Raw genomic sequence first — 13,219 nt, forward strand, 5'->3', positions numbered from 1 at the left:
AGTTATGTCTGAGGGTAGCCATAGTCACTACCATGCTGTTTTGGGAAGAAAGTTCTGGAAATGTAATGAGCTTGCTGTCTATCCTCTAGCAGAGGTTCAAATTCTGGTGATTAAGGATATATCCATGCTGAGCAGCAAATGCCAAGTACCCTGAGGGAAATGCGCAGATTGACAACATGTCTTCACTAAAAACGTTAGGATGAATGGAGAGATGAGGGATTTGGCCTCCACAAACTAGTGATACACATGATGACTGGAAAGCAAAGATGGACCTTCATACATGTTTTTATGATGTTTGTTTTGTATCATTACCGAATTTGGCGACTTTCTCTGAATATTTGAAGAAGAGGATTATCAACCATGAAGAAATGTGAACTCTCTTTTCCGCCTCATTAAATGCCATATTTCAGCTAACATTTTGATAAAGATGACTTGGCAGTTTGGCAACTGAAAAAAGAGTGGCCATGGCTAGCATTTGATTAAAAAAAAAAAAAAATCAAATAAATGACATTATTTTTCCTTTGATCCTAATGGAGGTCAGAAGGTGCGAGTTTTAACCTTAGCTGGAAGGGTGTGCATCCTTTGCTCATACTCTTTTGAAGATCAAATTAAATAATATATGGAAGCACTTTATTTAAAATATAGCATCAATGCTCATGGCACCTTTTTGACCTCATAAAGCAGGGGATTACTTCTATTTTCATATGCATTCTAAGAGGAATATGATTACTTCCTTAAATGTAAAAAAGAGCTGAATAATTTTTGAAAATGTATCTTTTTCTTTGAAAGACAATCTGAGTTGTATTTACCAACTGAATAAGTCATCTGTTGCCCTCTAGCCTCTTGTCTAATTGTTTTTTAAATAAGTGCACATAAACAATAACTTGGAGATAGATTATTCTAGTTGAAGACAGTCATGAGAAACATTCATAGGCGCCACTAATGTATAGTCCTTAGGATAAATGATTCAGACTTTGGGTTAAGAACCATTTTTAGGTTATGACATAAATCTGAATCAAGATGAACACGTTTTAATGAAATAAAATTTAACCAAGTAAAAAACAAAATGAGTGTATCACATGCAGGAGACACATTATCATCATACGTATGTGAGCTCTGGTGGTGATGGGAAATGTAATTCCTCCACGGGTCTTGCTGAGAATATTTGAAATACAGTACTCTAAAGAGGAAGAGTTGGCTGCATGCCTCACACAAAATCTCGTCTTCCCATTTCAGGGTTATCCCTCAGCTTATTTCATAGGGAATTTGTCCTGAGGACCAAGCACCAACCAAGGCTGCCCCTTCCTACTTCATTCCCAAACCACAGGGGAGTGGTGAATTGTGCACAAATTACAAAAAATTATGAGAACTGGTCTAAAAAGTCATTAGGTGTAGAAAGTCTTCATGAAAACAAACAATATATCAATAATTAGTAAAATGTGAATTCAAATTATTCAGGTATAAATCCTCCCTGGTAGTTACATGCTAAAACCTTTATTTCTGTAGATAGTTATGAATTTAATCTGCCTTTCATTACACATGTGCTTCATAATTCTGTTACAGATACTTAAAAACCATACTTTAAAAAGGTTCTGGAGAATATCTCACCTGAGGAAATGGCTCTGCTGATGCAAGCAGCACATTTTCTGGCTTTAAATCACAGTGCACAATATTCTTAAAATGTAGATTCCTCAAAGCAACAAGTATCTGTTATTGAAGAAAACAGAATTGTTTTCTGTTCCTGGAAAAGTCAAAGCTAAATCCTAATTGGACCCCCCAAATGGTATAATAATTTGAAAAGTCCATTACAGTTCATCAAGATTTAACTGAAGTGTTATTGTCTTCTTCAAAGTAACAATACCCACAATATCCCGATATATGAAAAGCACTACTATTTCTCATAGTCCTTAATTTTTCTCTAGTTTCAAAAAAAAAAAAAAGTTTTAAAAAATACCTGTGTGACCATGAATTTAGTTATTCGTTCTGGAAGTCGACTTTTCTCGCTAGATAAAATCATTTCCAGCATATCTCCATGTAGCTTTTCCATCACTACAAAAACTCGTTCCGGCGTTTCGAACATACATTCCAGGTTTACAATCCCAGGATGGTGCAAATTCTGAAGAGTTGCAGGACATTATGTGACCAACTTGAGTAAAGTTTTACTATGCAAATATCTAACAATGTGCTGCAATTAATTGTATGGAATAATGGCACAAAAGATAGCTCAGAAAAATAAAAGCAAACAAAAAGGATCACAGAGTTTGATTTTCAAAGTTCTGTACTGAAGAGAAGATGCACGGGAAGGGGAAGAATGTCTTCCCAGTTTGATTATAAAACTGCCCTTGTCCATTACTGCTTCTTTTCCTTTCTTCTCATCTTTTTAATCTTCTGATGGTACTCTAACTTATCCTATCCACAAATAGGCACCAACTGCCAATCAAAGTTTTAGCCAATTACACAGAGTTTTGGTCCTTCAGGGCTGTTTGTAAAGGTCTTAGCTCAACAGGTAGCTCTGTCTTTAAGGTAGTTGTTTATCTAAGTCCTGATCTCGTATTGTATCTTGATTTGGTCTTCCCTCTTTCAGGTTCAGCATCTCTACCACCATCACCCCGTTTTTCTTAAGCACTACTAGGCTCACAGGTTGGGGCTTCCCTGATAGCTCAGTTGGTAAAGAATCTGCCTGCAATGCAGGAGACCCCAGTTAGGGGTCGGGAAGATCTGCTGGGGAAGGGATAGGCTACCCACTCCAGTATTCTTGGGCTTCCCTTATGGCTCTGCTCATAAAGAATTCACCTGCAATGCGGGAGACCTGGGTTGGGAAGATCCCCTGGAGAAGGGAAAGGCTACCCACTCCAGTATTCTGGCCTGGAGAATTCCATGGACTGTATAGTCCATGGGGTCACAGAGTTGGACATGACTTAGTGACTTTCACTTTCAGGCTCACAGGTTGGAAAAATACAAAGCTGAATGTGATACTGTTGGGGGGAGAAAAAAAAAAAAAGCAAACTATCTTACTGGTATTAAAAACAAACAAACAAAAAAAACTTCCTCAAAAGTGAATTTGAGAAGCCAGCCATACTCAAAAACATTTAATGGTTCTTTATTTCAGGACATAAATATAAATTCCTGGATGAACTTTAATATCTTCAATAACCTGGCTTCATTTTTCTTATTCAAACATAAATATGTTCTTAAATACTGGCACAAGTGATTAAATGTTTTAATCCTTATTAACAGAAATAATTTTTTCTTATGCTTTTCTTCTCACACTATGGATATCTAATTATGCCAAGAGGGCAAACTTTTTTCCAGCCTGTGCGAAGTTGGGCTTCATGTCTAGAATGTGTTTTGAACCCACCATCATTCTCAGTTTCCACCGTAATGCCTTATTTTCGCTCACACTACCTCCTTGTGGACTGTAGCAGCTGCCCCGCACTGTCCATGCAGCAGTGCTTATCCCCCGGTACCATATCACATGTACACTTATCTTACTCTATACTACAGTATTGACAACAGAGACCGTGTCTTAGTCATTTTTAGCTTAACTTCTGAATCATGGTTGGTGTTTTAAAAGTGTTTAGAAAATGCACAGCAAGCACAAAATAAATAAATATTGTTTATAATCAGCTTAAAACAATTTGATGGTGTTCCAGGTGGCAAAATAAAAAGTGATACAATCTTATAGTAGATAAAAAGTGAAATACCCCAGTGGTGGGGCGTGATAATGGCAGTAAGCAGAAGATTCAAAACGTCCTAACTCTGATCAACTTAGAGCTGTAAGTGTGGCTGGCTGTCCCCTATACACTGTAGTCAGATTACCTCTCAAGTTTCTCACCCCCAACCCCTGCCATCCTTGAGAACATATGCATGGACACACAAAAAGAGAAGTATGCTGTAACATAATTTTTATTAACAACTTCTATTTGTTTAATGTCCTATTTCCTCTGGAGTCTGTTTTGGTAAATTATAGTTTCATAGGGAATCATTTTTCCAGGCTTTCAAGTTTATCTAATAGAGCTGCACAAAATAGTATCTTATTGAGTGAAAGTCGCTCAGTCATGTCCCAATCTTTGTGACCCCATGGACTATACAGTCCATGGAATTCTCCAGGCCAGAATACTGGAGTGGGTAGCTTTTCCTTTCTCCAGGGGATCTTCCCAACCCAGGGACTGAACCCATGTCTCCTGCATTGCAGGCAGATTCTTTACCAGCTGAGCCACCAAGATAGTATCTTAAGAGTCCCTTAATTTTCTTCAGTATTTGTGATCATCCTCCCAAAATGTTTTTGTATTTTCTTATATTTTGATTCAGTTGGACACTTTTGTTGTTATTCCACCCACATAGCTAACCAGCTTTTGGATTTATTGTACTAAATTTATTAACTTCGAGTTTTATCTTTGTTAATTGTTTTCCTCAGGTTGACTGTTCATCCTTTAACTTGAGTTGCACTCAATTCATTTATTTTCATTACTTCCTCATTAAGTATTTGACATTTCTATGAGTAGTAGTTTAAAAACTCTGATAAACAGTATTTTCACAATTATTTTCTAAATACTTGGGTCATGATTTTGCTCTCTGATTCAAGAATTAAGACTTTAAAAAATTTTTTTCAGGTGGTGGGAGATTTTTTCCCCCAATTTTATAATTTCCTTGCAGTTTTAGTACATTAAGATAAAAAACTGTTTTGTTTTGTTTTTTTAGCTAATAAAGTATTTATTTATTTGTGGGTACAGAGTTCAATATAAACTGGTTAGATCTACCTTATAATGTTCAGGCCTCTTCTGTTCTTATTAGCTTTGTCTACTTCATCTGTCATGGACAACTATCTATCTCTCTGTTCTTCCCTGTATGGTCACTAGTTTTCCTTTAAAGTTATTGACGTCATTTGGTTTAGCGTGATTTGCACTCTTCTATCGAGAGTGCCATTCCTAATTCACTTCATGTTTTCTATTGAATTAAATCTTACTAGATCATTATGCCCCTTCACTTTCCTATCTGAGAGAAACCCAGAGAGGCTATCATGACTGTAGACCTCAGAAAGAGCCAGCAAAACCAGTTTTTGTTGTGGTGTCTCTTCCTACATTTGCCCAGTCCATCTCCACTGTTTTTGGAAAAATGTCTACCTATTTTGTACATCTGAACTCTCTTCTATCTATATTAGAGTATGCTTTTCTGTTTACCATTTTTCTTGTAGCTTCTGGGTGATTTCCAAGTAGAGAAGGGAAAAACACTGAATTTCCCATTTATATAGGGAGCCAGGAGAGCACTTCATCTTTTCTCCCACTACTCTACTACCCTCTTCAGGCAATAACAAAAGATTTTACATTACTTCATCCTTTTGAAATGAAAGTAACAAAATCCCCCATACTACAATTATTTAATTCTGTTCCCAGTCAGGCAATATCAATGAAAAGAACCAGAGTGATATAATAATAAAGTGTTTACATTGTATATTACCTGAAAATTCCTAAATTTAGTTATTAACATCTCCAATTGGTAACATGGGAAAAAATAAGCTTCAGTATTTAGTTCAGAGCTGTATTTGTGATCAAAGTTACAAGGAGAACTTATATCTGGAATCTGAAATTTGACGCAAATGAACATTTCTATGAAACAGACACAGACTCACAGAAATAAAGAACAGACGGGGGAAAGGGGTGGGGGAAGGACGGATCAGGAGTTTGGGATGGCAGATGCAAACTAGTACACATAAGATGGATAAACATCAAGGTCCTACTGTACAGCACAGGGAACTATATTCAATATCCTGTGATAAACCATAATGGAGAAGAATATATATATATGTATAAACGAGTCACTTTGTTGTATAGAAGAAATTAACACAACATTGTAAATTAACTACAATAAAATTTTAAAAAGTGACAAGGAGAAATCAAGTCTTATGAATAAATCCTTAATATTTATTTTTTTGCATATAAACTGGATATTAAGAAAGAGTCCAAAATTAGATACGAAAAAAGATCTCTAACAATATTTTCAAATCCTAATGCAGAGTCTGAATGCTATATTCAGACTATTTTAAAGGTAGCTTCATAGGAGGAGGCAGCCTTGAAGTGACCACATGTAGCTTGTAGACCACCATCTTTTGATCATCTGGGAAAAAGTGAGGCAGATGTTACTAATAGTGATCAGTAATATAATAAATGTAAAATTAATTACATGTTTACAACTTTCTTACCTTCTCCAAAGAAGCACCAAGTTCAACAGGCTGTGTCTTCTTGAACTTCACCCATAAGCAAATAGGGCTCTGACAGCATTAACTATTACATTTTCTTAAATACCATGCAAAAGCTACACAATGAATCAATAAACATTTACATATTATAAATTAAATGTATTCAGAAAAATAAAGCTAACTTTTAATTTTCTACATGACTTCCAAAAGAGATAAACATGTTACATGAGAATAAAAACTCACAGTAATTTATTTTATGGAATTTAACTCACTGCCAATATATCTTTAAAAGTATACCTCGATGGACTAAACAGTTATAATGAAATGCAGTGGCAGAAGTATCAAAGTGTTTTTAGTTCATGGAGTGATGAGTTAAGAATGAAATTTGAGCTTTTTTTAATTTAAGACTTTACTTATGAAAATGTAAACACATTTACTTATGAAAATGTGTTCCAAACAACCTACTACCATAATGTCAATCCTTTTGACTCCTAGATTACTGTAACCTAATTTTGCCTTTTTTTAAAAAAGGGGGAGTTAATTAAGAAGCTCACCGGCCTCTCACTGAGCCAAAATGTTATAAAATGCAAACAAAGAAAAGAAAAACCAAATCTTACCAGTTCACTAGACAGACCTGGATTTAAAAACTCATAAATCAAAAATTAAAACCAATACAAAGCAACTTTTTACCTGTAAAATAGCCACTTCATTACGGAGCTGACTTTCCTGTTTTGTGGGGAATCTCATCTTATCAATTACTTTAATAGCCACATCCCTTCCAGTCTTTCTGTGTTTTCCTATTTTTCAAAAAAGTACAGGTAAGAAAGAAGATGCAAATTAATGTCACATACAATACAGAAGTTTCATTAGGAAGCTGTCAACAAACTGATATGTATTTACTTGTTTTTTTTTTTGTATTTTTGTATTTTTTCTTTTCTATTTTTTTAGGGGGCAGGCTCATTTTGTCTTTCTCCATTACTCACATATAATTACGATAATTTTCCCTTATAGTAACCGCCTCTAATAAAGGCTGTTTTATTATTTGAAATAGCAGGAAATTTGAATGAACTTGTCTGCTGAAAAATAATCCATCTTATTAAATAAATGAAAGTTAACTATGTGACTTAGTCTTCAGAAATTCTGTCAAGATAGAAACACTGTACCATGGAATTCATTTTATTCTAAGTTCTTTGGATCAGCAGAGTGATTTAACTATGTATTAGGGCAAATCTTCAAGTAGAAAAGCCAACTAGTAGTGGTAAGGAACAAAAAGGATTCACATTACTTTTCTACCTTTCATTATAGCTTGTAAAGTAGCTTTACATATATTAATGAATATACAGGCCAGGTTGTATAAGCCCCATTAAACTGATGAAGATACTGAGGCACAGTGAGGTTAAAAGGCTTCGGCAATGTAAGTCAGAGAGCGAGATAAGATTTCAGGTGTTCACACCTGATACACCATTTGTGCCAACCACAGACAAACGGGCAACTGTGTGGGAAAACCAGTGGGGCACATACTTCAATAAATGAACTCTCAGAGTCCAACATAAACTTCAAACCACACAAACATCTTTTTGTGTAAGCTACAAGAAAAGATGAAAACTACTGTGAATTTTCTGATTCTCTGTTTCTTTTTAAAGAGTTTTCAATTTAAATTAAGACATTAATACTAAGTTATAGTGAAAAGGGCTTATCTAAAACTATGCAGATTAATCTCTGAGGAAGAAACCACTTGCAAAACTGTGACAAGATGCTAACAACTGGCAGATGGTTTTTAAATTTCCTAATTTTCTACATTATCTACAACATGCAAAAGGCTGCAACTGCTTACCTCCATAGACAATACCAAACTGGCCTGAACCAAGCACCTCATCTGCAAAGATTTGGTAAACGGTACTGATGTCCTATTTGGGAAAGAGTAAGTGTTATTAGTTCCATGAAACCATGTCAATATCTCTGATTCTTTTCATTCAAATACTTAAATACATTTCAGTTTTTACGGTTGAGGGATTTCTTTTTCATAAAATACTTTATGAAATACAGGCATTCTCTGTCCTAAAAAAGACCAACTTTACTGTAACTCTTAATGTACAACTTTAATGTATTCTGTAAGAAGACCACTGGGGGAAAAATGATTTGATTTAAAAAATATATTAATTAAGTAGTGATCTATAAAAAGTAAATTAACATAAAAATTAAGAAGAAAGTTTTACCAACTTTACTATTAAAGAGATTTGCTATCTTTGACTTGAAAGAAAAACTCAAAGTTTTGTATTATTGAGATCAGACTTATTTTGAAAGACAGATGAAAAGAATATGTGTAACTCATATCCACTCCTCAATCTTCTTCCTTCCCTTTCCTTTTTTTGTTCCATTAGTGGTTGTTGCTGTCAGAATATTTTTACAAAGCATTCTCCAATCCTTTCCACAGATCCTCGGTCAAGGTCTCATCTGGGTACGTACTACAGTCTCCATGAAGCGAGGGACTACACCTATTTTGTTCAATGTTACATTCCCAGACAGTGCCTTCTCACGGTAATCACTGGATTGAGTAAACCAAGTTTATTCAAGGTCTCATTCCCTCATTAGTAAAGCAGATATAATAACATCTATCTTACTGGATTTTTAAGTGAATTAAATGAAGATATACAAAGTGTCAAGTCTAGTGCCTGGCATATAAAAATCAGTACTTCTACAAACCCTAATTTCCATTTAAATTAGGTAATCTTAAATAAGCTGAACTCCCTGGGACTTGGTCTTTTCATCTGTAAAAATGAAATGAGAAAACTTCTTTCTCTCTCCAGTAATCTGGTTCCTATGCAACCTACCAACCCGCTCCAATATTCTTGCCTGGAGAGTCCCATGGACAGGGAAGCCTGGTAGGCCACTGTCCATGGGGTTGGACATGACTGAATCGATTACATATCCACACATACCACCTGGACAAGAGACACACAGGTCCAGTCTCCTTGAAACCCTCTAGCTCCCACAACACTACTGGATATCCAGTTTCTACTACAGTCTTAGAAAACCTAACATTTATGTGTTACTGAACAGTAACAGCTGGATGCCCCAAGCTGAACAGTAAGAGAGATGTGAATCAAATAAATTTATATACAACTTTTGGACTTCTTTTTCTAGCCTTTTTTCTAACTAATCCAGGAGCTGGCAAACTAGGCTTGTGGGCCAAATCCAGCCTGCTGCCTCTTTCTGTATGGCTCCTGAACTAAGAACAGTTTACCTTTCTAAATGGTTGAAAAAAATCAAAATGATGTCATCTTCTGAAACATGAAATTACATGAAATTCAAATATAAGTGTTCACAAAAAAACTTATACTGGAAAACAGTCTAACTCATTCCTTTATGTACTGCCTATGGCCTTCTCACAACGGCAGCAGAGTTGAGTTCATAACTGTACATGGTCTTCAAAGCCTAAAATATTTACTTCCATCCCCTTACAGAAAGTATGCTGACCCCTACAGGTACCAGCTAAACTGAGTCCTCACTCTGCCTTAAAATCCTGCATTTTCTGCTTCTCTGTACTTTCATGAAATGTTTTCTCACCACCATCCTCTCAGCAGTCGTGTCAAAACTCTTTTTAAGTATATTTCAAGTTTTACTTCCTTTAGGAAGTTTTCTCTGCTCTGAGCCAGAAAGTAGCCTCTCTCTCCTCTTTGAACTAGTCTACCACTCTGTAATATTCTAATGTCACTTATGAAAAAGTTAACTTTATTTTCATAATTTAAAAGGAAACTGCCTCAGTTTCCTTCATGAAACAGAACTCCTCTAGGAAGTTATCACCCACACAGTTCAGTCTGGTGTCTTCAGGCAAACTGCACAGTGCTCTGGGTTATAAACTTATTTTCTAGTAAGAGTTTCACATTTTATTTTCCTTAATTACCCAATCTGCATATTTTAGCTGTAATATTTACTTACCACATTCTCTTGGATCTGACAATTAGATACAGAGATACTGGTAGACAAATCTTCTGTAAAATGAATGATGTATGGGGAAAAAAACTGTTAGTATATAACTTAGTAATACTAATATTTACTGACATGTGAAAGCTTACAGTACATTAAATTTTAAAAACTAGCTAACATACAGTTAATATCATTACATTAAAACAAAATTTATCCATAAACAATACTAATCCAGCAACAGGAAACTGGTAAAATAGAATATACATCCATACAAAAGAATACTGTCTACACATTTAAGGATGTAGGGCTGTAAGTACTGAGTCAGAAAGCTATTTATATTATTAAGTTAAAAAGGTAAGTTTCAAGGTAGTGGCATATGAATCAAAACAAACAAAATATGATCACTTCTGGTGAGTGACAGAGATGGGGTTGAAGCACAAAGATTTTTTTATATGCTTCTAGACTGTTTAAAAAATGCGTAGAAAGTATGCATATAAACCTATATAATTTTGAAATAGATCTGATATATATTAAATAGTTCACAAAATCAAGTTGTAAAAAGATCATACATCTTTTACAACAAAAATGACTTTTTTTGTGAAAATAAAAATGTAACAAGACTGTACAAATAGAATAGACTCCCCTCTTCCCAAGCCATCCCCAAATCAAGAAATATACACCAAACTATTAATGGTTTTCTGAGGGGGGAGATATACGATTGGGAATAGGGGACATGTCACATGTATAGGGAAGAGTTTCCCATATTACATGTTTCTATAACGTTTAAACGTCTGTATGACTAGGTAAGCAAAGGAAGTAACTGACAAGAAAAATGGGAAATTAGGAAAGCAAAGCAAGAGACTAGTTCTCAAACATCCAGAATCTCAGTGATAACTCAAAGAAAAAGATACAAAATTTCTTTTATAATCCCAAATATAAAAACATAAAACTTCATTAAGAAGAAAATATAAGCAACTATACATCAAAAAATAAGTAAATGACTGTGGAAACTCCATTTTAAAGTATTAAGTCAATTTTAAACTACTTTAAATAACCCAAAAAATCAAGTATTAATGCAACAGAGCAAAAAAGCACAGCATCAACAAAATGAATGAGCCTAGACTCTGCTTTGCAGTAGTTCCAGTTTCCTAGTTTTAGTCAATATTTATTTTGTTTCAAAGGCCTCCACTGTCTTAACTCCACCCAGTTTTCATTTCTGTCGCTCCCCAGGAGAACTCTGCTCCAGACTGGTTGTTGTAAGGACAGCAGCAACACCATCAGCAGCAGTACAGTGATGGCGTCACTGCTAGGTCAGGAATGGTGCTAAGTGCATCATGTGCAATCATCATATCATTCTCCTTTTGGATGAGAGAACTGAAGAGGCCAAGCCTATGGAGCTAGTGAAGCGGCAGAACTGGGCTTTCATTCTCCCTTCGCCCTTCTACAGTCTGTCCTCAGGGACTTATAACCCGAGGGAAGAGTCCATGGATGGGATTGAGAAGGACCCTAAATTCAATTATATATAAAATTTGTGTTATGTATCTGCATTATTTTCTGGGGTAAAAGGTCCAATTAGAATATCAGACAGTTCGAAAATCCCCTCAAATTTAAGAAACATGGTGATTATCCATTTTACTCACCCTTTCAGAATCAATATTCAACACCAAACATTTTCATGGTCATTACCCTCATGCCTTTAATCACATGTCCCCTTAATTCCACGCACACCCCTAGGTCAGCGCTGCCTATCCTAACTTACGTGAGATCCAAGGTCAAGGTCCACATCACGCTCCTCTATCATGAAGTCTCCACTCACCTTCCTATCTGTATCTGAGTTTCTTGAGAAACGCACCACTCCTCTTTGCACTCTACTGCTTCATGCACCTATTTCCCTTCCTAGCTTTAAAAATCTCTGTATTTCTTTTGTATTCTAGCTCAGGGCCTAGCATAATGCCAAGAAGAGGTATACTAAGTAGCATAGCTGAACTGAAATAAAAGGCATACAGAAACTGGTTGAGGGAATTCCCTGACCATCCAGGGGTTAGGACCCAGCGCTTTCACTGCTGGGTTCCATCCCTGGTTGGGGAACTAAGATCCCAGCTGTGCAGTGCAGCTGAAAAAGAAAAGAAGCTGATGTCTCTTTCAATTTAAATGTATTTGCCTAATGAATGAAAGCTCTTTCACCATAAATGACATAATGCCAATGGGGGGATGGGTGCAGGGAAGTGACATTTTACTATGGCTGTGTGATTAAGTATTCACTTGAAACTTAAAATAAATTTAGGTTTTATTTTATAAATTTTGTTGGTGCAAAGAACATGTGTTTCAATATTTTTTAAAAATGTTTCTGAATGTTTTAATTCAGTTAAAACAAATGCAGCACTTCTGACTTCAAACATTTATAACTACTATGTGAACACTTTACAACACTTTACAAACTATGCAACACTTTACAGACTGAAAATCCCACCATGACGCACAATCCTAATACTAGTAGCTTACTTAACCCGTTTTGGTTCTCTTTCATTTAATGCTGACAACTCTATACAGTAGGTATTGTTACAGAAAAGCAAAGTACTTGCCAAGATCACATAACAGGTCAGCAGAGCCAAGATTTAAATGCAGGGAGACTTGACTGTGGAGCCTCGCTCTGGGGACTGCAAGCACATACTATGACCAACATAATTTTATAAAGCAACTAACTAATGGTATTGATTACAAAAATGAAGCTTAAATACAGAAACACAACTGCACCCACAAAATGCTTAAGAACCAAAGGGGGAAAAAGTCATCAAGAAGCTTATTGCTTACTGTGATCTTTCCCTTGGCCTGGAGAAGTACAGACACTGGCTTGAGGCGTCACAGGCATGAGAGCTTGGCGAATTGCTTTTTCCCAGCTCTGTGCTACATCAAGTCCCACTCCAGTGGAAGCAAGAACAGGATTGTGAGAGCTGTCCCCATTGTTCTCACCAACAAAGTATACCATAGTATCAGTGATGATTTCAAAACAGTGTGGGTTGCTGCCTTGTGAAATGCTTGTGAAATCTTGTGGTGAAGATATGCGGAGAATTTCTGAAAGTGGAATTTCCTGAAGTA

The 13,219-nt window shown here is 35.8% G+C and overlaps 1 protein-coding gene across 2 annotated transcripts in view; it reads right to left on the reverse strand.

Moving 5' to 3' along the window:
• The window catches only part of PRKD3 (protein kinase D3), an 86,016-nt gene that overhangs the window by 6,500 nt on the left and 66,297 nt on the right, over positions 1-13,219 (reverse strand). For both annotated transcript variants that reach the window (XM_043468328.1, XM_043468329.1), the window contains exons 11-16: positions 12,935-13,211; positions 10,136-10,188; positions 8,031-8,103; positions 6,887-6,993; positions 1,955-2,116; positions 1,609-1,707 (exon numbers count right to left, since the gene is read on the reverse strand). In XM_043468328.1, coding sequence (XP_043324263.1) covers positions 1,609-1,707; positions 1,955-2,116; positions 6,887-6,993; positions 8,031-8,103; positions 10,136-10,188; positions 12,935-13,211 — 771 coding nt within the window. The remainder of the gene's footprint in view (positions 1-1,608; positions 1,708-1,954; positions 2,117-6,886; positions 6,994-8,030; positions 8,104-10,135; positions 10,189-12,934; positions 13,212-13,219) is intronic.

This window comes from Cervus canadensis, chromosome 5 (assembly GCF_019320065.1).
Source record: "Cervus canadensis isolate Bull #8, Minnesota chromosome 5, ASM1932006v1, whole genome shotgun sequence".
Taxonomy (NCBI): domain Eukaryota; kingdom Metazoa; phylum Chordata; class Mammalia; order Artiodactyla; family Cervidae; genus Cervus; species Cervus canadensis.